This window comes from Leptodactylus fuscus, chromosome 8, assembly GCF_031893055.1.
Source record: "Leptodactylus fuscus isolate aLepFus1 chromosome 8, aLepFus1.hap2, whole genome shotgun sequence".
Taxonomy (NCBI): domain Eukaryota; kingdom Metazoa; phylum Chordata; class Amphibia; order Anura; family Leptodactylidae; genus Leptodactylus; species Leptodactylus fuscus.
The window spans coordinates 71765699-71793084 of record NC_134272.1 but is presented as its reverse complement, the minus strand read 5'-3'; the positions used below and the strand labels follow the sequence as shown (position 1 = coordinate 71793084).

The following is a 27386-nucleotide window of genomic DNA, read 5'->3' as shown; positions in this document are numbered from 1 at the left end:
GAATATCAATTCGATCGAACGATGTTCGCTCATCTCTAATTAGTATGAATTTTTTTTTTCCACTGCCCTGATTTAAAAATTAAACTCATTTTCCATTTTTTTCCTTTAAGGGTCAATATCAAAAGGGGTCTGAGTAAGGGGAAAAAAACCAACCTTAATATCTGTTTGACCGGTTGGACTTCCCATCGTGCAGAGATCTGGTTGAAAACCTTCCTGTGTAGGCAACATTCCCCTTGAGACCTGCTAAGGCAGTCTGCCTTCAAGTTCTCCTTTCCCCTTAGGTGGACAACAAAAAGACTTAGAATAACTTCTGTCCATCCTGATGGGGGTGAATTTTGGCAGGAGAGATGGCTTTGCCATTCAGAGAGGTCTCCTAGCAGCTCAGGACAGAATAGATGGGTTAAATGTAGAGATCCTTTCAGAGCACTAGACAGCAGCCTCTTACGCGAACCATCAGGGGTTATTCTTCTTCTTCTTGTCAGGGAATTTACTTTATAGCAATAAAATGGCCTCTGGTTTCTTTTAGTGGGAAAGGAACCAGGAAAAACTGGGAACCCTTTCTTCTTATCAGAGGCCTTCTCTAACAGATCTAGCCTGGGACCAGCCAGCTTTTTACCTACAAAGGGAATACCACAGAGTTGGAGAAAGCCACAGATCTGGCTGGAAGCTTTTACTGCATCTGCCATAAAGTCAATAGTTTTTATAAACAAGGGAATAGAGACCAAACCCTGATCTCTGGATGGACTGTCCTGAATATGGAGGTGACCTAACCAGACTTTCATATGATCTGGCTACATAAGTAGCTGTGATATTGGGTCTGTAGGGGCCTTGTCCCACTCTTCACAGTCCTTCTCGTTCATGAACCAGGAACACCCTATTCTTCTTAGGGGCCAACCTCTCGAACATCTGGTCCTAAGCAGAATGGGCTTCTTTGGAGTCTTTAGCCATTTAGTCACCCTGACTGCTTTGATCGGGAGATCCGCGTCTTTAGGTTGTCTCTGGAGGTACTTGGTAGCATAGTGGAGTGTCTCAGACCGTGAAGGGGAGGAGAGATCTCTTGCATGACGTTCTTTCTAATACGGTCCATAAGAGGAGGAGATTCTTCCACTATAATCTTGTCCAAGCCAGGGCTTAGAATACAAAGTCGGTCGGGATCTTTTACAGATACCACAATTCCTAGACTTGAAGCCAGAACCTGAGCTTTACCTTCTGGTCAGATTAGTCAAATAAAAAAACCCCAAAAACTATCAATATAAATGCACAAGATTTCTTACCATACTGAAGAATAGAAGTTCCAGGAATCCTCACGGTACCAGGGTGGCTGATCTAGGGTTTTCCCTAGCTCGGCGCTTCTCTGAGGCTCAGAAGCTTCTGACATGGTGACAGAAGGCCTCTTACCTAGTTCAAAAAAGACTAAAGCTAGAGCACTGGATTGCTACAGGAACCACTGGGCTGCTGTATAGGCCACTGGAGCTGCTGCTGGGATCACTGGAGCTTGATAGAAGTAACTGGACATCTGGAAAAGAACTGCAGACTGGCTGCCTGGACTGGGGGCCATTTCTAAATTACCAGCCTTGTACTGAAGCCACCAGAAGAGACGTCAGACATTGAGCTCTAAAGTGATAGACAGTCATCCCAACATCAGATCTGGGTTCCAAAGGCCAGAAGTGACATCAGAAATCAAGCCCTGTAGGCTCCACACATTGATCCTAACAAAGTTAGCCAGACGTCCCAGAATGATCCGGAGAGTCCTCGCCCAGGACCATAGGAGCCCTCACTGTTAGACCAGGCCAGTAGCAGAGGGAAGTGGAATGGAGCACAGTAACGGATCAGACAATTAGGGTATCAGGAGACATCATACGACGATGTATACCCCCACGAGGAACAGCAATTACAGGTACCATTACTGCCCTCAGTCCAGGGTGTGAACAGTCCTCACTTAAGGAAGAAAACTGAGTGCTGGGTGTATGAACTTTTGTAGATTTTTTAGGTTTCCAGTCCCAGATGGGCGCTCCAACTCACAAGGGTGCTGTTACGGGCGATGGAGAAATAGTTTTCCTTCTATGTAACGGTCATTTTTATGAAGTGACCCACAGTTTTGTGTCCAGGGTTTGGTAGTGACCTTTTACGTATTTCCCCTGATACATTAGCCCAGTGATGGTATTTTTCTGCAATGTGTGGATAGGATTCACTGTGCAGAGACTGAAAAATACTGCAGTTTTTGCCGCAGCGTTTACGCCACGTGGGGCCCCGGCCTATGAAAGACATGAGATGCAGGAAAGAGGCTCAGGACACACCAAGACTGTTTACGACATCGGTCTTGATAGTCCCTGGTCCGCTGGAGTTTGCGACAAGGTATCATCAATTACGCACATACTCCGGGGTCCATGCACCTAAATGGAAATCTACACCTGCTCCTTGTTGGGGTTAGGTTTACGTCAGAAAACTGGTATAAACGATGATGAAGCCAATGAGGCCAACTTCAAAAGGTGCAATTTTTGCACAAATATTCCGACTTCTTCCATAATTCATAGACATAATAAATCATCGAATATTTTATCCTCGGCTCATCCCTAATAACCACGTCACAGAACGCAAGAGGTGAAATTTCAACTTTCATTATTTATTACTGTTTTGGCTACATTCTCTACAATTTCAGCAGCATCTTAAAGAGACAGTTAATGTATATTTATGTACAATGAAAAATGAAATTGCTTGCAACATTTCAAACGAGAGCCACAGTTAACTGTACAATATTAAATGGTAATCTGGGTTATAACGCCTCCTTCTGTAACATGAACAAAAGTACACATGAATGTGACAGAGGACGCCGCCCTTCAATACGGCAGACACCGGTGACTCGCGCCGCCATTAAGGGGGTCTCCCTAGTAGTTGTGCAGTAGAGAAAGACAGCAGCCTAGAAAAAGAGTTTATAGCATATTACGTCATTAGAAAATCGGTCTGTCGGTTTCAGCCAAGAGAAGTCGTTCTGTGTGAATGTATTTTACACCCTCGTCCTCCGGAGCGGAGGAACGCAAAGCGGCCAAAGAGTCCCTCCTCAATATGTCGTCATCAACATGCCACGGTTAAGAAAGCGTAAACAGGCTTACAGTACTGTATATGTTTTACAGATGTGATACACATGCTTGTTAATGAACTGTCTAGGTTCGTAAGCGGTCGGATTAGGCCCCCCCTTTTTATTTTTATTTTTTTTTGTTTCACAGAAGCCGTTTCTATGGTCTTGCAAAAATGAGAAGTTACTTAGCAGCAAAAATGAAAAAAGCGCCATCCGGGAGACTTAAAAACAAGAATTAAAAAATAAAAATAAAACAAAAATCAATAGAAAAAGCAATAGTTTTAAACATTTGTACAAGTAGGGGGCGGCGGGGGAGGGGAGAAAGCTGCTGAAAATACATGAATAAATGAAAATGACATCTGTACAACAATATACATCAGCAATAGAAGGGAATTTCTCATTGTCCTGCATAGAAAATTTCATGTAAAGTTTGGAGAGCATTTGGTACCTACGGTGTGTGGTTTATGTACATAATGGCCCAAAAACAACAAAAAAAATTAAATAAAAAAATAAAATAAAGTGGGGAAAAAAAAGAAGGTGGAATGATGAAAAAAAAAAAAAAAAAAAAAAAAAAAAGATTCAACCCCAGAACGTGCGACGCAAAACTTTATCCTGTAAATGTGAACAGGAAAATAAAAAAATAAAATAAAAATACACACACAAATTGTGACTACCCCAACTCTCTCTCTCTTTTAGCTTTGGTTTCAATACACAGGTGTTTGAGACTCCGGGCGGTGCGTGTTCCCTTACGCGTCTGTCAATCGAATTTTACGGATTTTCTGTTGTAAAGAATGAAAAATGCCCTTCCAGCTAAATCGCTCCAGTATCAACCAAATTGTGTTTTAGTATTACAAAGAATATTTACAGAGTCCCCTCTAATGGAGGGGGGCAAAAAAAAAAAAAAAAAAAAAAGCACAACCTTCTCTCTTCTATGAGAACGAACCTGGCTTCACGTGCACGCTCCCGTCCGCCATCTTGTGGCGGGAGACAAGAGCGCAGCCCAGGCCATTCCCTGTAGCTTGAAAATGGCTTTAACAGCACATTGAGGCCGATGTAAAATATTACAGTCAAGGAGAATATATTCACAGTCATCTTCGCTTGTCATACAAATAACACTAAGGAGATCCATCCCCCCGATACACACAAATGTCTTCAAAACACATCCTTGGTTGAGGAAGGGAAGGGGGGAGAGAAGAAGAAAAGAAAAACCTACTCAAATCTTTAATTTCATCTTTAACTAAAATCTGCACCTCAAAGCTAGTGAACACAGAATCATGCCGGCCTAGGCGGGAGGATCAGTATGAAATTATGCTAGACGTAGGCGCGGTGGGGGAGGCCACTAGGCCCGACATGTGCAGATTTCCTGAAGAGTTGGATCTTCTCATGTGTGGGAGAAGGTACGGGTCACTGGCCAGCTGGTGGACGTCAAAGCGGTCTTCTTTGCGGTAAGCTAAACACCGTCTTATAAATGCCTGGAAGATAAATGTACATTGTGTCACCTCCTAGGCTGGATGACGTCTTTACAGGGGCAATGGACATCACACATACCTGGCCGTATATTAGAAATGTGAATGTGTCATACCTTGGCTTCATTGCTTACAACAGGCTTCACAGGAAACTGAACATCTGTAGCTTTTAATATGGTATTTTCTTGCAAAATGTCTTGCTGGGATTGGTTATGTCCAAAGGGCTGGAACATAAATGGGATCCTTGTGAGATGCTCATTGTGTAATCATTGGAGGTAACAATAAGACAAAATGAATATTTCTTACCTTCCTACCATAAAGACACTGGAAAAAGATGACCCCGACTGACCACACGTCCACTTTATTAGAAATCTTTGGTGGCTCCTTGCCCACCACAAAACACTCAGGTGGTAAATACCTGCAAGGAGGCAAAAACACAGTCATAAGAATAGAAAGTGGCATGTATATATTGTAATAGTCTATAGTTTGGGTTATGACATCACTATGATTGGTCTGACCTCTGGTGATCCCAATGATTCAGAAAACAATGATCCAGGTATAGAGGTTTAGTAACAAATGCCAAATAAACCGATTCAAGCTCAAGATTTCCATGTTATCTTTAGGACCATGAAGAATAACCTACACAGCAAATTGTCAGTGTCATCTAGTCCGCACTTACCAGTAGGTTCCTGCTCCTTGTGATGTTAGGTCCATTCCATCCACGCCATAGCTGTCGTCGTCCATTATTTTGGACAGGCCGAAGTCTGTAATTTTAATTTCCCCACATGCTGTACCATCGACGAGAAGTATATTTCCTGTAAGAATGAAGTCCCATGAAGAAGTTTCCAATGTAAACCATGGCAGTTCCTGGGTAACACCCCTACTGACTGACATCTAACTTTTTTGCCTTTTGGTAAAAAATTATTCGGTAGGGGCGCCCTGATGAAATTTTTTTTTCCAAGGGCACCCTAAGTCTGGAAATTTTGGGACACACTGGTTTAGACTATTCCAATGTAGACACGGTTTGAGGGTGCTGGTATAACTATATAGGAGCTGGGCAGACAACCTGATCTAAATGTATGGGTATTAGAGATGAGCGAATGCCGTTTCAAATAGCCAGCTCCCATAGGAATGAATGGACGCAGCCAGCACGCAGCCGTCGTCTGGCCGCTTAAACCCCTGCGCGCTGGCTGCTCCCATTCATTTCTATAAGAGTGTGCTATTTGAAACTGCCGTTTCCAATAGTATTCGCTCATCTCTAATGGGTTTCACTAACAGGCTGTTAGCCAGCACAGTGTTCCTTGTATTATCATGTAACTGGCACCTTTATTTGTGTGCACTCAAAATGCTAGCATTGCATTATCACATGACTTATGCTAAGTTCACGCTAGTGCATGGGGGCATGAAGGATGGAAACCTGGTCCGCCTAAAAAAGTTGTTACCCGTAGAAACACGTGGAACCCATAGACTCTAATAGGGTCCACCAGGATACCGCCTGACTTCCCCTTGCAGGACTTTTCTCTCCACCGACTGAAGCGGAATTTCGGGCGGATTTGCCAGAACACTAGTGTGAATCTAGCATAGGACATGTAAAGCCCAAGAGTATAGCAAGCTTTACATTTACCTGACATAAGAGATCCTATACTGACAGGATTTAATTTAGTTTCAAAGATAATGGACTAACAATTAGAACAGATCTAGAAAAGACAGATCTATACTATATACTCTCCAACCTACCTGGCTTAAGATCATAATGGATGATGGGAGGTTTGATCTCGTTGAGATAACGTAGTGCATTGACTATTTGCATTACAATGGACCTGGCTTCTTTCTCAGACATCAACTTGTGCTGTTTTAGGTAGAAGTCAAGGTCGTTGCCTTCACAGTATTCTAGAACTGTACAAAACCTGAAAATATAGAAATGCACCAGGAAATATGAGAGGACTTATACACTTTCTAGTACGGAAGTCTATGGCACAACTGGCTTATACATTACTGAAAGCCATGGTGCTGGGTGTCAGACCCTTACAGTTCCAATATTGATGGTTTATCTTAAGGCTAGACCATCAATACTAGAAACTGGATAACTCCTTTAGTATCATGTTGGAAAATAGGATTCACAGATATAGCTCAGCACATCACTGTGGAGACAAGTGCATGGCCAAATCACATCACATAACATCCATTTTATCCACATCTACAATTTAAAACAAAAATGCAACAAAAATTTATTCTGTGTAGTTATCGGTTTCCAATGTGGTGCTCAAAATCTCATGAAAAGACACTATACGGACTGCCTGACACCACCAACAGAGGGAGCTCAAGGGCAAATGGCACATGTTAAGATGCTGGATTCAGTGGTCACAAAGTCTGCAGCAAGCTGCCATGTTTAGAAGCAAAAATTATCTTAAAAGGCATGCATGTAAACCATGAGCGATGTCAATCCTTCAAACAGACGATCAGCGGGGGTGCTGAGAGTTGGATCCCCACCGATCTGATATAGGCGGACAATCAACAGTCTAATCCATGAAGAACCTTTTAATTATGTTATCCCTTCACTTTGGAGTTGGGTATATCTCCTGTTCGTACGGTATACAATCAATATTACATTAACAGGGTTGGACAAAGTTTTAAGGTTATTCCCAATTCAGAGGATGGGCATAACATGTTGATAGGTGGGGGCTTAACCACTGATCTCTAGAATGGGGGTCCCACGTCCCCATCCAAATGGAGCTGCAGGCCATTGCTCAATTCAATGTCTATGGGACTACTGAAGATAACCAAGTACATGGCTCGGAAATAGAGAATGAATGGAGAAGCAGCACTCAAGCTCGGCCTGACAGTCTATACTGACGGAGGACCTGGAATACCCATTCTCGTGATCAGTGGGGGTCCCAGCGGTCAGCATGTTATTCCCTATCCTTTGTATAGAAAATAACATTAACCTTTAAAAAAATGTAAAGCTTGCAAAATAATAAAACAATGGATTCACAAGAACGCAGGTGACTACTTACGTGTCTGTATCCAGGGAAAAGTAATCGTAAAGTTTAACTATTCGGGGGTGATCGAGTTCTTTGTGTATTCTATACTCTCTGCAGGCGTGCCTAAAAAACAAACAGGAAGGTTAATATGGCTGCAGAGCGGAGTGGCGGGCTTTATTATAAAAGGGCACAGAAGTATTTACTTGTGGTAATTTTCCTTCTTCTCGTCTCTCCAGCTCTTGTTGAGTTGGTGAATTTTCACAGCAGCGTATCTTTGTTCATAAAGATCAAAAGCCTGAAATAAACACAAAAGTCTCAACTCAAATCACAAAAAGAAGGAAAAGAAAAATGAAGCATCTTAGGCAAGTGAAACACAAGTCCCCAGCTATTCACAGCACCGGCAGCCTACACCGAGGGAATGCAGAGAATTCTATATGGTGACGTCACTGTATACAGGTGGTATATACTGCAAGTGAAATTCAGTCCCAAAGTCACCTGCTGGTCCTGGTGACTTCTATACACATACAGTTAAAGGAGATTCCCATGAACAGAACCATATTTCTAATGGTAGACAATTAAAAGCTACATACAAACCGTTTTAAAGATTTTCTCTAACCAACTTAGGGCGGGTTCACACCTGCGCCCGGTCTCCGCTTTAGCCAATCTGGCGGTTTTTCATCATTTGCCCCGAGAAACTGGACAGGGGACGGAAACCCGGCGGTCAGTTTTCAAACCCAGACACTTGAATGGGTTTGCAAAGTGACTGACCATGTGCGTCTTCTAGTCTCCGCGGTGAAACCGTTTTTTTGTTGTTTTTTTAACCGGAAACAAAGACCTGCATGTCTGACTTTGTGTCCGGCTTAAAAAAAACCAGTTTCGCCGTGAAGAGGCAGAACACGCACACGGTCGGTCAAACCCATTCAAGTGTATGGGTTTGAAAACTGACCGCCGCGTTTCCGCCCCCTGTCCAGTTCCTCGGGGCAAATGATGAAAACCCGCCGGATTGGCTAAAGCGCAGACCGGGCGCAGGTGTGAACCTGCCCTAAGTGGTGACATCTTTTGTCTTTATCAGTTGCCACTGGATATGACCATGAATGTAGGAACTTTCTGTGGTCTGAAACCCAGCCATGACGTCCTTATTGTGGTAAATAAAATCGTATTCCAGCTCACCCTCTAATTTCACGAACACTTGTCAGGCCGGGATGCGCGGAAGCCGGAGGACTTGTGCCGGTCTAGATTGTCTTTATCTCCAGGAACAAAAATCCAGCAATCGCCAGGCCGTGGTAATTTAAAACTTTATTGTGGTCAGGTTATCATCTAATACAAAGTTACTGCATTCATTACCCTGTCCATTTTCAACTGAGCAAAACAACAGACTGTCAAGACTAAGAAAGTTTGAAAAAAAATTATTTGTACTGTATTGCAGTCTATGGGACGGTCAAATACCAGCCCATATGACTATGACAGGCCTGGGAGCCTTCATTAGCTCCTGCGATCTCTGCTGCAATGGCAAAAGTAATGACCGTTCCTTACTTGTCTTTTAATTTTATTTTGAGGGGCCACCAAGGAATACAATGCTTGTGATCACATTGAACCATACAGCAGAGACCCAGTGTCTGTCATCTTTAAAGAGGACCTTTCACAAACTCAAACTCCTTGCATCATTTAATAGTCGCTGCTCCACTGATTCTGGCACAGCTGAAATTTTTCTCTAGTCCCAACTGTTTCTGAGCAATCAACGCTAATCGTCTTGGTGCCTGAAATACTATTTAATCTCTGTACTGTCAGGAGGGCGGTGTCAGGCAGGAGCAGACAAGGAGGTGTGACTCCGAGCTCTGACACTGGCTGCCTCTGACTCACGTCCTGCCTGACTCCGCCCACCTGACATTACATAACTTAAATAGCACATCAGGCACCTGCGGTTGTTGCTCAGGAATGGTGGGGGCTGGAGAGAAAATTCTAACTGTGCTGGAATCAGCGGAGCAGCGTCTATTAACACAAACTAAGAAATTGAATTAGTGGAGGTGCTGAAAGGTCCTCTTTCAAGATCTAGCATCTGCCGTAATAGCACAGGGGACGTCAGGAAGAGGTTAATGCTCTAAGTACTGGCATAAAGAGGTAACCCTTTAACCAAACCTATGCATGAGGACATGTGTTAACCTGTTTTTTTAGAATACATATTGATAGCACATTATGGCTCTGTGATACGAGTCCGGGAATTACATGGATATTCTCATCCCCAGGATACGCCGTAACTGCCTGACCAATGCTGGGAGCCGGAACTATTTTACAAGTCCTGTACGTAAGAGTAGAGACTCGCATACACAGCGCTCTCTCAACTACTGTAGCAAATGAGAAAAACTCAACGTCTGACCGTCAGACCCTGTAAATGTTACCTTGTACACTTCGCTAAAACCGCCTCGTCCTAGTAGATGAAGTAATAAATAGCGCTCATTCAACGTAGGGTGGTCTTTGAACCTGGAAACATAAAAAAAATATATATGTATATAAAGAGAGGAAAGGTGTGAAGATGTGACAGAAGAATCCGCACACTGTCCTCTCAGTTCGGTAAGTACATCACATGACACTGATTCATAGAAATGTGCCTTTCATCATGGTGGGCATTTCAGGGGATTTATTACAGCAGTATACATGTGTGTGAGGCGTATTCCATATACTTACTGTGAATTATCTTCGTTATTAATTCTTTTCAGTTCTCGAATGTGAAGATTTCGAACTCTTTCCAAACGCTCCAACTCAGCCTGGATTTCTGCTTCTTCCTACAAGATAAGGAATTACACAATATTAGCTATGAATATAGTAACGTATTGCAGAAATTTTATTTTTTTCTCTTCCTATGCCGTTAACACCCGGCCTTGTTCCTAATATGGAAGTTTAATGTGATAGCAGGTTATCAGCATTACATGTGAAGGGGAGCGGTCAGCAGGCTTGGTGAAGTAGTAAGAACAGCCCTATCCTCAGCCTATATATCTGCAAGCTAGACCACCGTCATTCACTTTTATTGATCATTCACATAGCGGAGAATGAAGGAGAGTTCTTCATTTCCCGGTCGCAGGCTCCATGTAGATTGCCAAAATTAGCCACAGCATCTGTGGCAAGATCGACTGGACGCTTATTTTTGTTGTGCTGCAAATCTGCCTTCCAATGAAAAAATTGAGAGGCAGAAGCGGGGCGGAATCCATTGAAAGGACAACTAGCATTCTGCATTTTCCACCATGTGAACGGCCCCTTATGGTGCTGTCGGAGTGATGGGTGCATGCCCACTACGGCTCCATTACCACAGCAGAGAGGGGGACACTCATTTTTATGACTGGTGGGGGGGGGGGGGTCCCGCAGCAGGGTGGATTCCCAGTAAACAGCGATGGAACCTCCAACAATACTAATTTTAGAGGTGTTTTGCAATAGAGCACAGCTACATGCCACTTTGTCAGTGTGCCCTGTCCTGACATGATGATGTTAGACAAGTTAATAAAGGGTTCTCAGCATGATTGCAAAAAAATAAATAAATAAAAAAACTGCACACGTAACAGAAGGGAAGGTGAATTATGGCAGGGAGCAGGTAAAGCTCTATAATAAGGACCACTGAGAATCTGTTCATATGGTGCAGCCATTTGCAGAGTCATTAAGGGCAGGGTGGCAGGCTTATAGGACTACATTTGCTGTATGTGCACATGGTTCATTTGCCACTGCACACCAGAACATAACACTCTGCTAGGACCATTAAAAGTATTATCCAGTTTATATAATTGATATTCAATATTATTTCTGCAGGTGTCTGCGACGGTGTCTGCGACACACATGCTCTTACTAATTTGGATCTGACTGATTGACCCGTGCTGTCGAATTCGACCCTGACACAGGGGTCTGACACATAGGAACCCTGCATGGTACCAAGGCAGAGCAGGAGAGCCGAACTGCTGACTTTCCATAAAAACTGTACTATAGACTTCAATGGGATGGGACAGCGCTGCAGTACCTATACTTTGCTGCGCTGCCTCGGTACCGGTGATCTGCGGCAGTCCTAGGAGTCGAGATTGCAAGACACCCTTTAACCCTACACAGTTTGTCATAGTACCATTTAATCCTAAGAATATGCTCAAAACAGAAAGACTAATCAGACAGTAGCATTTGGGGTGACAGAATAGGTAAAACAGCACATGCATTAACATATTTGCTGATTTTTCAGTGTCTAACTGCAAGTTCCTCAAACGTATGTTGTCCGTGATCCATTAAAAAAAATGCTATATTTTTATCATGGATTGGCCACTTGGGTCCAATTTCGCAGATAGAATCACTCATAGGGTCAATGATGATCACACCCAGATCTATGATAAGCCAGTAGAGACTGGGCTGGGTCGTGTAAACGGAAACTTAATGCAAGTCGAGGTAAAAACGTAGGCCTATAACAGCACCCTTATTCCTTGCAAAGACTGGTTAACAAGCTCTACTACTGTCTGCAAGGAAATGGCGCGCTCAGGTACCCAAATCAATTCACCCATTGACTGTAATGTAAGTGAGAACACAGATGACAATATTCTAGAGACGGCAGCAGGAAAGGAAAAATCAGCAGCCATTGTTCCAGCAGGCTGCAGAGGAGGATTTCTGAAACCCTGAATACTAATGACTATATCTGCCATATACACTGCAGTACAAGGGCGTACAGCAAGAAAAACGTAATATGCCACATAAACCGGGAGTTTACAAAATCCAGTATTGATATACAGGCCGCACCTTTTTCAAATGTCCGAGCCTAAGCTTAAAAATCTCTTCCTGCTCGTGATATTCCGCAGGGGTTAACCTGGATAATAGAAAAGGAAAGAGAAAATTAACATTTGGCAAATCTAAGCTGGTCATACGTAGTCCCAGAAAGTCTCAGGGGAGCTCAGCATTCCTGGCATACTTTAGACATGACATTTCTCCATTTTTATGTATATTGTTCCTACAGAGGAATAGAATGACCTCACTTCAGCTAGTCCCTCCGCCAGCTCAAGGAAAATTGGAAGTCGCTATTGAGAACAATGAAATAAAAAGAAAGAATAAAATGTATTTCCTCTAGCAGAGGGAGCAGGAGGGATCAGAACTCGCCCGCAAAACGCTAGCAACCCAAGTATTATCTAAACAGGTCTTATCCGCCATGTCTGAACATCAGCACTCATAGACATGGGTGAGGAAAAGCATGCACATTCCACCAACAATAATATAGGACTATATTAAGGGGGTGGCCAGGGAAGCCTTTATCTACTTGTATCCTCTGGGGGATTTTACCGGTGGACCTGGGAAGTTCTGGGCTGGGCATTATCGGAACCAGCACCTGGTCCAGGGGCCTCTACACCTTCTTTCCCATTTTCACAGGTAGCTATGTGTGCTGTGGGGTTTGGCATACTACAGTAAAGTCAGCGCCATAGAATAAGCAACAAGTGGTGAGAACAGGAGAAAAGCGATGTCACATGGCTGGATCGGAAGCAGTGCTCCAACCACCTAATCCTTGGGGTCCTAGGTGTCAGATCCCCTTAATTCTTCAATTGTTGACTCATCCTAAAAATAAGTTCAATCAATCAAGAAGTCCTGGAAAATCCCTTTAACTAGTGTATAATAGAACCACGGCTATGTCAGTGCAGACATGGTCGCAGGTCCTCCTATATGATGGGATTGGACATGAGGGAAATGTATGCTCCGTCTAGCCTTGTCTTTAAAGTGTTCTTATGTCCATAGGCTGTTGTTGATTTTTAATCTTAAAAACTTACAATTGGGGTAAACTAGGTTTCACAAAGGGGTCGTTTTCTGCCCCATTGACGGCTTTGTTTTTCCTCTGCTTTGGTTCAGAATTGGAGGATGGGGTCTGGGCGCTATTTGAAGATGGCGGTTTTCTCTTGGCCAGCTGCTTCCTCTGTCGTTCAATATCTTCTCTCTGTTGATTGACCCATTCCTGTTGCCTACAAAACAGCCGCAGAAATGGACATATAAACAAACACGCATTCAAAGATATAAATTCCTTATCTGCCAAGACATCTGCTCTGGTGTGTTGTATCTATACAAGACAAATGCTTCGCCCTACTGACCACCATATTCATAAAAAACATAACACCACACAGAACCTCAGTGGTGCATGGTTTGTTCAACGGTCTGGTGCCAGAAACCTCAAGGTCCTTCTACAGGACATAAAAGCCCTCATTGGAATGCTTGTACCCGATAACTGGCCCCCCCAAAATTGCCAGAAATAAGCAAAGCTCTTATAGTCCTCTGAAAACATGGCATGTGCACACGACCTACTGGAACGACTGCAGTGCTGACCATTCCTCCCCATGTAGTTTGCTTCAGCCAAAATAAAGGTTGACCAAATTGAGTGCAAAGTAATTTTTTGCCTGGTCGAAGAACGTTCGGTTCATGAAAAATGTCCCCAAGACTTTCACACTAGTACTGGATGGAAATTATTCCCAATTTAGTCAACGCCCCATTCACCCCATTTCTGCCCTTCAGAATCGCAAAGAAATTTTTCAACTTGCCACTGCAGAACAATTATTTTTTTTTTGCATCAACACAGCTCTTGTTTTTTGTGGGATAAGTTGTAGATTCGCCACAAATCTAGGGTACGTGTAAGTCGGAGTGTAAATTGATGGCCTATCCTTAGGGCTTGTTCACACGGGCACTAAGGGGGCGGATTATGGCACGTAATCCATGTCATAATCCACCCTCTCACAATGGTGGTCTATGTAGACCGCCAGGCTACTTTTTTTTTTCCTTGAGTGGCGTGCTGCTGCTCACGGTAAAAAAGAAGCGGGCTGCCCTTTCTTCAGGTGGCTTCCGCGACTCGTTGAGCTGTGGTGTCCGCTTGGTGGCAGCAACCTCTGGAGTCGGCCCATTCATTTGAGCCTGCTCCAGAGGGGGAAGCCGCGACTGTCGGAAGCCACGACAGTCGTGGCAGGCGGGTTTTGACCCAAGAGTGACGCGGCTCCCCGCATCACTCTCGGTGCCAAAATCCGCCCTACTGCTCCCCTGTGTGAAATAAGCCTAAGGGAGCGTTCACACTACCGTCTGTGTCCGACAGGTAGTGTCCGTTCAAAATCTGCCACAGACATTAGGAGCGGATTCTAGCTGTGTCCGTGACACCTGTCATTTATTTAAATGGGAATCGGGTGCGTTCTTTTGCACTCCGTGCCCTTCCTTCACTGTCCGCATGTAAAGATGTCCGACTTCTCAAGCAGACAGAAAAAACCTACATGTATACACCAAGGTGATAAGATACCAGCACAAGTGGATATACTACTAAGTCAATATGTAAAAATAAACTAATATCAATCCACAAAAGAAAAAAATAATGGTTGCTCTTCACCTCTATAAAAAAAACAAAAATGGAAGGGAGGGTCAATCCCTATAATACTAGTGTGAACGATCCCATGGTTGTAGATATTTCTCTTCTCATATGCTAGGCACCAGATGTGGACTTCTTGTATACTCTATGTGATACTGTGCCGGTGGACGGTGATGACTTTTCCATGAATGTCATCTGAATACAGGCTTTCCTGAACCCTCCTGAAACTAATTTAATATGCCACGTTGAGTATTTCTTTGCTACAAGCCTCGGATAGAACTTTCCTCAGCTGATCTTTCCTGCCAGTAAAATACAATGACATCATCTGGCTCGTGAGGGATCATTCTAGAAATTCCACAACAATAGACTAACTTGACAAGGTTTTGAAAAGCAAATCCATCTGTCCACTGCTCAGTAAAGGAGGCCCCATGCCGGACGGTGGTGAAGTGTCCCAGCCGCAATCTGTCCTGCATGCTCTTCTCTCTGCTCGCCAGCTTCTCCTGAGTGCTCTGTATGAAATAAGCAGAGAACCCATAGGTTGTTATAGAAGACTTACATTACCCCGGCACAAGATAAACCTGAATACAGGTCAACAGATAAGACAAGAAATTAAAAATGTAATAGCAAACTTGGAGAGGTTTATAATGCACCATCCAGGCAAAAACACATCAAGTCCATTGTTTTGGTGATTTCTACTGAAAAGATAGCATGGCATTTATTCACACTTGAGAATGACCCCCATCTGGGAATATACAAGACCCACAGTTCTAATAGGCCTTAAAGGGGTTGTTCAGGATAACGTTATCCTAGACAAGCCCTTTAAGGTTACACTATATATGTCATACCTGTCCCAGATGAGAAGATCCCTTTAAGGTGCCCATATACTTTCAATAGCTGCTTGCTGAAAGCTCAGAGGACACACTGCTGTATTTCTATTACGGCCTAGACCATTATGAGGTTCCAGTGAGCCAAACTTAGACCGCCATAGGGTTCTATGCTGAACTCAGTCCATTTCACTTCAGCATCAGACCCCGGGTCTTCAGGTAGTAAGATCAAGGCTGATATGCAGTAGCCGTCCGAATACAAGCCAACAATGCTGTCGCCATAGACCAGAACTCACCTTTTCAATAAGAAGTTTTTTGCTCATTGAAATACATTTATTTAACCTTTCTTTGTATTTTTCGAGGATTTTTTGCTGTTCGTCTATTTGTCGTCGAAGATCACAGTTTGTCTGGAAATTGAAAAGAAAAAAAAAACAACTTACTACAAGAATCACAAGACAGCGACAGGTTAATTTTTCCCTGTTTGAAGTTATTACATCATCTTGGCGATGGAGAGATTTATTCCTGTCACCGGATAAGTGTACTACATGTAGGTCTGGAGCTGAAGTCATTGCATACGAGTCAATTGCTGTGACCTTTTCTTCCTGCCCCTGCATTCTCCGTACACGACGCGGCTTCTCAGTTTCATCTTGTCGTGTTTATTGGTCGCGGTCAGCCACAGTGATGACTGGTGCTGTTAGCAACGCTTTGAGATACCGTGTGGACATGGCATGGACATCAGTAGAACCTGCCAATTCTGGTGGGCCCGGCTGACCAGCTAATGTGTATGGAGGCTTTGTTCCTTCTAACATTCACACTATTAATGCTGTGTGTGCTCCAGCCACATCATAGACCAGATTGGAGATCCACAGCAAGGATCAAATATCAAGGGTTAAAGCGGTCAGACTCTCAGTGATCAGCCATGACCAAAAGAGAGGGTTGGCGTAGATGGACGGCTTATTATAATGAAGGTCTGTCTTGTCCTCTACCCTTGCACTTGTATATTATATACCTTTATCTGCCGCTAAGGCACTACATTTCCTGGTATTTCTATATGTTCGCTAGCACCCCAGGGTATCCATGGGGTCACCTCTGGCTGATACAAGGGTACCGTCAAGTGGACCGGTTCTATTCAGTTTGACACTAGGTAGTGGCAGCCATCTTGTCTGAGCTTCTCCTCTGCTCTGGTATCTGAATTAAGTGATATGCTTTGCGGCAGAGGTCTCAAACCCAAGCTGGACAGACCAGAATCCCCCTAGAATTTGTCCACCAGCAGTGGTCCCTCATAGGATCATGTAGTCTAATATACGTCAGACATTGGACAATTGCCTATACCCCTGATAACAGATATTGTCATCGTTACTATAGAATCCTATAACATACAGGCTAGTTCGTCTCTATATATTGGATATTGAACAATTGTATATACCCCTGATCAGAAGAGACTGTCGTCATTACTACACGACCCTATAACGCATTCTCAATTTTGCGCTGAGATTTCCTATCAAACTGAAAATGATGACTTAATACTAGATATGAGCGAGTACTGTTCGGATCAGCCGATCCGAACAGCACGCTCGCATAGAAATGAATGGATGTAGCCGGCACGCGGGGGGTTAAGCGGCCGGCCGCCATCAAAGCGGAAGTATCAGGTGCATCCATTCATTTCTATGGAGCGTGCTGTTCGGATCGGCTGATCTCAACAGTACTCGCTCATCTCTACTTAATACTTCTAAGAACAGAAAAACTGGAAGTAAAGCCGGAAGCCACTTAGCAGAAGGAATTTTCCATGTAGGCACTTGTAGCGGAGCACATGACCATTCATCTGTGCGCTGTCATTGTGCTACCGGCAGCACCAGATAAAGTCACCCGTTCCGCCTCCCAGAGACTCTGAATCTAAACTGTTAACATTTACTGTCATTTCCTCGCCTATTTATCTCTGCAATAGTTATTTATAGAGGAGGTTATTTATAGGAGGACTATTCTATGAGATGTATAACAGGCCAGGATTAGCGGCACACGCTGCCACAAAAAGCAATATTCTACCCAGCCCTCCAAGAAGTGAAGTCATCAGAACATGGCTGACACAGTCAAGGACATGACAAGGACTCTGCTCCGAGCCAATATAAAACAGTGCAGAGATCATGTGTACTGCTAAATCCGGTAGTGACAAGACGCCGATATAAAACGCTTCCAAGAGGACAAAGTACGTGCAGGGTAGATGGGAGAGCCATTGGAGGAAAAGCAAAAAAGACAAAAATAAGACACATCTAGGATGTGTACATGATATAGCTATTTGATGTTTTCCTGATCAAGACATCACTACTGATGTATATTCCACTCTATCACTTCGTATATACTGAGGAGTATGCTAATCTGTTTTCCAGGATGTAATTGGGAAAATAATGTTTCTACTATGCTGCCTCTAGGACATCCCCCTTAAACATCATGCATGATTTTTGGTGAAAGCCTAACACCATGATGTGAGGTTATTGCTTTGTAAGTCTCCATACGTCCGCAAAGGTGCTCTCCTTAAGGAGTTTTCTTAATCCCTGACCCTTCGTATATACAGTCCCTGACAAAAGCTCTGTTGCTTATCCATGCTGTGGAATCAAAAGCTCATAAACTGACTTTAATTTCATCTATTGGTATAAGAAATGACTCAGATGAAAGCTGAACCCTCCCAAATGTGTTTGATATTAAGAAAATAAATTGGCTTCAATGGCGAAATATTGATCATTTAATGAACACAGAAAGGTCAGATTTTGGCAAGGCAAAAGTTTTGTCGCCTTGTCATGTGATGCCCCCAATACTAGTGTACAGCCTCGCCGATGCTCACTAATTACTCGGTTAATTAGTGGGTGTGTATAAGAAGAACTACAACACCTCAGACCTTCACTTCAACTGCAACTTCACCACTGACGACATGCCAAAAATCAAACCTGCGACCAAAGCCTTGATTATCAAGAGGCTGAAGACCAGATCCACTGCAGAGGTGGCCGCACCTTTAATGTGTCTCAGCGTCAAGTACAAAGAATTAAAAAAAAAAAAGATTTGAACAGACTGGAGATGTTTTTGACAAGCCCAGGTCCAGCAGACCCCTCAAGGCAACGGCTCAGGAGGAATGATGGAGGAGAGAAGCTGAGCTCTGTGATATATAGGGTTATATTATAGAGGAGAGAAGCTGAGCTCTGTGATATATAGAGTTATATGATAGAGGAGAGAAGCTGAGCTCTGTGATATATAGGGTTATATGATAGAGGAGAGAAGCTGAGCTCTGTGATATATAGAGTTATATGATAGAGGAGAGAAGCTGAGCTCTGTGATATATAGGGTTATATAATAGAGGAGAGAAGCTGTGCTCTGTGATATATAGGGTTATATGATAGAGGAGAGAAGCTGAGCTCTGTGATATATAGGTTATATGATAGAGGAGAGAAGCTGAGCTCTGTGATATATAGGTTATATGATAGAGGAGAGAAGCTGAGCTCTGTGATATACAGGGTTATACTGTATGATAGAGGAGAGAAGCTGAGCTCTGTGATATATAGGGTTATATGATAGAGGAGAGAAACTAAGCTCTGTGATATATAGGGTTATATGATAGAGAAGAGAAGCTGAGCTCTGTGATATATAGGGTGATATGATAGAGGAGAGAAGCTGAGCTCTGTGATATACAGGGTTATACTGTATGATAGAGGAGAGAAGCTGAGCTCTGTGGTATATAGGGTTATATGATAGAGGAGAGAAGCTGAGCTCTGTGATATATAGGGTTATAGGAAACCACCCCCCCATACCCACCACCCACCCAACCCAACTCCCCCCCCCCACCCCGCCCACTTTACTAGCTTTGGCAATGCCAAATACCTATTCGGACGTGCCAATAAAGCATTTTTTGATTTGATTTTGATTTGGATAGAGGAGAGAAGCTGAGCTGTGTGATATATAGGGTTATATGATAGAAGAGAGAAGCTGAGCTGTGTGATATATATAGGGTTATAGGATAGAGGAGAGAAGCTGAGCTCTGAGATATATAGGGTTATATGATAGAGGAGAGAAGCTGAGCTGTGTGATATATAGGGTTATATGATAGAGGAGAGAAGCTGAGCTCTGTGATATATAGGGTTATATGATAGAGGAGAGAAGCTGAGCTCTGTGATATATAGGGTTATATGATAGAGGAGAGAAGCTGAGCTGTGTGATATATAGGGTTATATGATAGAGGAGAGAAGCTGAGCTCTGTGATATATAGGGTTATAGGATAGAGGAGAGAAGCTGAGCTCTGTGATATATAGGGTTATAGGATCGAGGAGAGAAGCTGAGCTCTGTGATATATACACTCACCGGCCACTTTATTAGGTACACCATGCTAGTAACGGGTTGGACCCCTTTTGCCTTCAGAACTGCCTCAATTCTTCGTGGCATAGATTCAACAAGGTGCTGGAAGCATTCCTCAGAGATTTTGGTCCATATTGACATGATGGCATCACACAGTTGCCGCAGATTTGTCGGCTGCACATCCATGATGCGAATCTCCCGTTCCACCACATCCCAAAGATGCTCTATTGGATTGAGATCTGGTGACTGTGGAGGCCATTGGAGTACAGTGAACTCATTGTCATGTTCAAGAAACCAGTCTGAGATGATTCCAGCTTTATGACATGGCATTGCATTATCCTGCTGAAAGTAGCCATCAGATGTTGGGTACATTGTGGTCATAAAGGGATGGACATGGTCAGCAACAATACTCAGGTAGGCTTTGGCGTTGCAACGATGCTCAATTGGTACCAAGGGGCCCAAAGAGTGCCAAGAAAATATTCCCCACACCATGACACCACCACCACCAGCCTGAACCGTTGATACAAGGCAGGATGGATCCATGCTTTCATGTTGTTGACGCCAAATTCTGACCCTACCATCCGAATGTCGCAGCAGAAATCGAGACTCATCAGACCAGGCAACGTATTTCCAATCTTCAATTGTCCAATTTCGATGAGCTTGTGCAAATTGTAGCCTCAGTTTCCTGTTCTTAGCTGAAAGGAGTGGCACCCGGTGTGGTCTTCTGCTGCTGTAGCCCATCTGCCTCAAAGTTCGACGTACTGTGCGGCGTTCAGAGATGCTCTTCTGGCTACCTTGGTTGTAACGGGTGGCTATTTGAGTCACTGTTGCCTTTCTATCAGCTCGAACCAGTCTGGCCATTCTCCTCTGACCTCTGGCATCAACAACGCATTTCCGCCCACAGAACTGCCGCTCACTGGATGTTTTTTCTTTTTCGGACCTTTCTCTGTAAACCCTAGAGATGGTTGTGCGTGAAAATCCCAGTAGATCAGCAGTTTCTGAAATACTCAGACCAGCCCTTCTGGCACCAACAACCATGCCACGTTCAAAGGCACTCAAATCACCTTTCTTCCCCATACTGATGCTCGGTTTGAACTGCAGGAGATTGTCTTGACCATGTCTACATGCCTAAATGCACTGAGTTGCCGCCATGTGATTGGCTGATTACAAATTAAGTGTTAACGAGCAGTTGGACAGGTGTACCTAATAAAGTGGCCGGTGAGTGTAGGTTATATGATAGAGGAGAGAAGCTGAGCTCTGTGATATATAGGTTATATGATAGAGGAGAGAAGCTGAGTTCTGTGATATACTGTATAGGTTATATGATAGAAGAGAGAAGCTGAGCTCTGTGATATATAGGGTTATAGGATAGAGGAGAGAAGTTGAGCTCTGTGATATAATGATAGAGGAGAGAAGCTGAGCTCTGTGATATATAGGGTTATATGAGAGAGGAGAGAAGCTGAGCTCTGTGATATATAGGGTTATATGATCGAGGAGAGAAGCTGAGCTAAGTGATATATAGGGTTATATGACAGCGGGAGAGAAGCTGAGCTCTATGATATATAGGGTTATAGGATAGAGGAGAGAAGCTGAGCTCTGTGATATATAGGGTTATATGATAGAGGAGAGAAGCTGAGCTCTGTGATATATAGGTTATATGATAGAGGAGAGAAGCTGAGCTCTGTGATATATAGGTTATATGATAGAGGAGAGAAGCTGAGCTCTGTGATATATAGGGTTATAGGATAGAGGAGAGAAGTTGAGCTCTGTGATATATAGGGTTATATGATAGAGGAGAGAAGCTGAGCTCTGTGATATAATGATAGAGGAGAGAAGCTGAGCTCTGTGATATATAGGGTTATATGATAGAGGAGAGAAGCTGAGCTCTGTGATATATATAGGGTTATATGATAGAGGAGAGAAGCTGAGCTCTGTGATATATAGGGTTATATGATCGAGGAGAGAAGCTGAGCTAAGTGATATATAGGGTTATAGGATAGAGGAGAGAAGCTGAGCTATGTGATATATAGGGTTATATGATCGAGGAGAGAAGCTGAGCTAAGTGATATATAGGGTTATATGATAGAGGAGAGAAGCTGAGCTCTGTGATATATAGGGTTATATGATCGAGGAGAGAAGCTGAGCTAAGTGATATATAGGGTTATATGACAGCGGGAGAGAAGCTGAGCTCTATGATATATAGGGTTATAAGGGTCATAATATGGAAAGGGAGAAGCTAAGTTATGTCATAAATAGCCTTCTGTGTATACAGACTTATACAGGGAGAACTGTCAATCACTGTGTGTGAGCAGTTTATATGAAATATTAATTCTGGGTAATATTTGTGTTGTTCTGTTCCTCTGTTATTTCTCCTATAAATTTAAGAAGAAATTGATAAGTGTGTGTTATCCATCGGGTGTGTACACAGTCTGACTCAGTGCTGACAGTATCAGACTACATAGGGACACAACCCTTTAGCAAGGAGGATGGTAACACTCACTATTCACCCATACATTTTTAGGAGGAATAAGAGGAACAGCACACAGCAGAGTTGTAAGAAAAGATCATCCAAATTGATAACATGGGAAATACAAGTAAGTACTAAACTGACATTGTCTCTTAGGGATAAAAAAAAAGGCCCCACAATTTCTAAGTCTAAAAAGAGAATGGGGAAAATTATCAAAATTTGCCAGAATTGTGACGTAATCTGTACCAAAAATTGGCCTGCACCACATCTATCATGCATTTTGCACATTTTTCTTGCAGCGTCTAACAAGCTGCCGTCACTTAGCAAGATAGGGGTAAGGCTTGTGCAAGAGGGCATAAGATGTACTCAAATTTTGGTCAAAAATTCTGGTGAAGAAATATAGCAACTAATAAGTGGTATAAACTTAGACTAGACAGTGTAAAGATGGGACAGATTGATCATCCAGCACCAGGCACTGTGATAAATCTGGCCCAGTATTAGACCATCTAAAATTAGTAAAACAGGTCTAATGCGATCATAATAATAATGTTACCAGCTTTTTGCTAGATCTTTGCAGGCAACCTGTGCAATTTACAAATATATTGTTGTTCGGGTTTAATGATAATGAAGACCGCCATCTCTGTTGTGTTTAGGAGGCAACTAGAGTTAATCCGGGATAAGTCCTAGGCTTGCTCAGTACTCCTCATAGAGCATTGCAAAAGATGGATTAGACATAACAGCTGAATTGAGAGGTTTCCCCTCTTATCTAGGTGCAAGGTCTTAGTCTGTACATATATATTAGCACAGATGGATTAGTGCTTCTATAGCAACTATTATCCAAAACTATACATACTGTACCTTAAAAGAGCCATTTCACATGGACACAGGTGGTAAATAGTTAAAGAGGACCTTTCATTGATTTGGGCACATGCGGTGTTATATACCGCTGGAAAGCCAACAGTGCACTGCGCTGTGCCCCGGGTGAAGAGCTATCGGTGCCGGTACAGTCAGAAGGACAGTCAGTCAGGAACGTCCTTCTTCCCAGCAGTGCCTATAGCGCTGTACCGTGTGAGCGGGGAGGAACGCCCCCTCCCTCTGCTCACAGTGCTGGTCCATAGATGAGTATTATCAGGAGGGGGGGGGGGGGGCGTTCCTCCCCGCTCACACTGTACAGCGCTATAGGTGCTGCTGGGGAGAAGGACGTTCCTGACTGACTGTCAGAAACGCCCTTCTGACTGTAAAGAGCTACGGTACCAGGACCGATAGCGCTTTACACAGGGCACAGATCGGGAAAGCTGAAAGTGCACTGAATTCAGCACACTGTCAGCTTTCCAGCGGTATATAACACCGCATGTGCCCAAATCCATGAAAGGTCCTCTTTAAGATATAACACCATTGTCTGACCCACTTTACCAACAATGTGGAGCCAGCACCTTATCCACGACAGAGCCTGAAGCCCCCACACCCACAGAATCCAATGGCCCATTCAATGTTTTGGGTATAGCCTCGGTTTTACCTGCAAAATTGTTTAATTATTGGCCATTGAAGGTGGATGTGGTGGTGGAGATGGTCGCACTGTGTGCGCTGGCCTTTAACTGTGTATATTCAGCCAAAACCATCAGAGCTGACACCTCCAAAAGGCTAAAACCTGTGTCTGCAATGTAGGTATACCGTACTGGAGACCTGGTATATGCACATGTCCACATATACCTGCACACATGTTTGTAACAGTAAAGCCACAGGGGAAGTTTTACTTCTTTAGTAATGCACATTACTCACCCTGAGCAAATCGTCTATTCTTCCTTCTTTTTTTTCCAGATCCTGGTTTTTATTACTTTCTAGGGCAGCGAGCTTCAGCATTGTGAGATCAGTCTGCAAGACATACAAAGAATGTTCATAGGAGGGTATGAAGACCAAACTAGCCTAGTTGTTCATTCGGATAATATTTTCAGTAACAGATTTTGAATCCGGTCATATATAATGCATACCGGCCAACTTCTGTGAGACCACCCCTAGCAGAGCACTGCTCAGTGCTATTTTGGACAGTCAACTCAAGTCAATAGTGCGACCTGTCTCTAAGGCTCCATGCACACGAGCGAGTGTGCGTCTGATGTGGAGCTAGGTTTGCAACTAAATACAGTCGGAGTGACCACCAAGTGCAATCCGTTTTGCATTCACGTCTATCGGAGCTTCTGATCCATTCCGTTCCAGTAACATGGATGATTATAGAGCAGGTCCTATCCTAAAGAATCAGAAGCCCCTATAGAATCCACTAACTGCATTGTCAGCAAACTCTGCCCCCATATCATGTCGTATGCAGAGGGCTGAAATATTTTTGCAGTTAAGCACTCTATACAAACAAGGGTCTAAATATCCCAAAAAGAAGGAGTAATTTGGACAAAGTCTTATTGGATCTACCTACTGGATAACAAAGGGGATCAACAAAGAATTGAATCTGCAACTTTTTATACAATAAATCTCAATGTACTATATACAGTAACTGGATTTTTCTAATAACCTTTGTATAATACTTTGTATTTGTGGCCATATCCTACCATCCAGTATTACACAGCTGGAGACAAGGGAATGCTCTATGTACATAGAGCACAGGCACATAGCAATTCTTATTTTTATTTTTTTTAACCCCTGTGTGTTGTGTCATTTCTCTGTTATTCTTCCTGAAAATAAATGAACAGACAGACATCTAGGCGTCACTTTTAGCTATAGGACATTATTCGCACTGAATAGACAGAGACACTCTACTGACATTAGGAATAGTAACGCTCACTTGTTAAAGGGGATGGCTAGGAATTTTTATTTATGGATAGGCCATCATTTTGTTATCAGTAGGGGAGTAAGAGGTGTCTCGTGTACGCATCAGCTGTTCGGATCCACTTCCAATGCCTGTTCTATACGCCGCATGGGGCCAGAAGTTGATGGCTCGGTGCCTGTATAGGGGTCGGGCACTGTAAATGCAGCCCAGCTGTCACTGAAGCCAATAGGAGCTAAGCTGCGGTACTAGCTCCTGACCTCTATAAGGTAGCAAGCGCTATCTGCCTCCTTCTCCATGTAGTGTATAGTACGGGCATGCAGGAGATGCTTGTGGACACCCACTGATCAGATGCTTATGGTGTTCCCAAACGTTGGCCATAAATAAAAATTCCTGGCCAACCCCTTAAGTATATTGCTAGATGTCTAGGAGGAATAACAGAGGAACAGCGTAATGCACTGCAAAGATGCTCCCCGATTCTTATGTCATTGGGAATACAAGTATTTGCTAACACATCCAGGGAGCTGGGATGGAACAGATTTCATCATTCTTTACAAGGAGAAGTTGCATTTTTCCAAGCCATAAACCCTGATGGACCCCATTATAAGTAATCGCCGCCGATGTCCTTTATGCAACAAATCCTTGACAGTGTTATGGTTCTTGTTTAGGACAGAAACGATGTCACAGATGTGAACAGAGCCTTAGTCTACCACCTGTTTCAGATAAAAACTAACAAGCAGGCAGAAGTAACAGCTGTAACTCTGACAATACTCCATTAACGTTCCTTGCACATGTCTTTTTAGGGTTTGAGGATTCACAAGGATGCTCCTGGAATCTGTCACGGCAATAACCTGCCTGTCATAAGGAGCCCTTGAAGAAGGAAACCTGCAAAACAGGGCTAAAATAGATGACAGCAAGAATCCTAGAAGATGTATAGACCCCCAACTAAATAACAGGGCACTGAGGAATATGGAAGGAAGGAACTCAATAGCCCTAAAGCAGAAGAAATTCAGCACTCGCTTATATCCACTCTTCAGATCAACTAAAAACCCTGCAAGTGTGAACCCAGCCTGGACACGTCTGTTGGCTCTACAGCGCCTTTCAAAACAAGACATCAGACGGAGGACTTTGCGGATCTGCAACTGAGTCTTTGGGTGTCTTGTGCCGCAGCCCAAGGAGCTAATAAGTTTCAATGCAAGTTATTGTAGTGTCTATTCAAGTTATCTTCACAGATTCCAGAGAGCTGTGAACTGTTGTAATTTGACATTCATTACAGTCTTTGAAGTTAACGTTTTTGACAAAGGATACAGGCCGCGGCACGACCCCATAGACATCAATCATTTACAGTACACTTCATTTCTATATTACTCTGAGGCTCTTGCCACGTCATGCTTGAGCTATATACATAAGCATGTCATCTTAAGGGTGCTGCTAAAAATACACCCCTAGCATATATATACCGGTAATCAGAATGTAAATTTACCTGGTGTCCTTCACCCGAGAGCCTGGATCTACAGTATGTTCCAGAGATGTGACCCTCTGGTCCTTAAATCACAAAATGACCACTTTTATCTTTAGGGATGCTATCTGTAAGTCACAGGAATGCCTTATCCATCCCCAGGACTGCCACTGGATTTCAGGGGTTTTCTATGTGTCTTCTTTTCCCCACAGGCATTACCAGAAAATGGCAGCACGTAGGATCAAACCCATCACAGACTGTGCAGAGCCTTCTTTTCCATACAGGAGAATATTCAGCATTGCTTCTAGTAATGCCTGTAGGGGGATGGTAGTTGGGGAACATATCTGTGACAACAGCCATTTTTTAATGGAGGACTGAAAGCCGATTGCGCATACCCGTGGGCCACAAGAAAATGGCTGCTTACACAGTATTGTAAGTGGCCATTTTCTTGTGGCTGGCAGACATGCACAGTTGGCTGCCCAAGGCCTAGAAGTTTGAAGCCACTGCTGGAAGAAGACGCGAAAAAGACCCGTTCCTGAAGAAGATGGAGGCGGCGCTGGAGAGTTCTCTTGCAGCATTGGGGACGCCCCCAGTGCTGTTTGAGTGCTGGTGCCTGCCCCCAGTGCTGCGAGAGAACTAATTTGCATACTGACGAAAACTGGATTATATACCGAACGA

The 27386-nt window shown here is 43.4% G+C and overlaps 1 protein-coding gene across 2 annotated transcripts in view; it reads right to left on the bottom strand.

Moving 5' to 3' along the window:
• Positions 1-2634: 2634 nt before the first annotated feature.
• The window catches only part of TLK1 (tousled like kinase 1), a 48054-nt gene continuing 23302 nt past the window's right edge, over positions 2635-27386 (bottom strand). For both annotated transcript variants that reach the window (XM_075284177.1, XM_075284176.1), the window contains exons 8-21: positions 24259-24351; positions 15974-16084; positions 15226-15362; positions 13289-13477; positions 12276-12342; positions 10206-10303; positions 9920-10001; positions 7727-7818; positions 7557-7646; positions 6280-6449; positions 5222-5357; positions 4849-4960; positions 4659-4766; positions 2635-4548 (exon numbers count right to left, since the gene is read on the bottom strand). In XM_075284177.1, coding sequence (XP_075140278.1) covers positions 4372-4548; positions 4659-4766; positions 4849-4960; positions 5222-5357; positions 6280-6449; positions 7557-7646; positions 7727-7818; positions 9920-10001; positions 10206-10303; positions 12276-12342; positions 13289-13477; positions 15226-15362; positions 15974-16084; positions 24259-24351 — 1662 coding nt within the window. In that variant the 3' untranslated portion in view covers positions 2635-4371. The remainder of the gene's footprint in view (positions 4549-4658; positions 4767-4848; positions 4961-5221; positions 5358-6279; positions 6450-7556; positions 7647-7726; positions 7819-9919; positions 10002-10205; positions 10304-12275; positions 12343-13288; positions 13478-15225; positions 15363-15973; positions 16085-24258; positions 24352-27386) is intronic.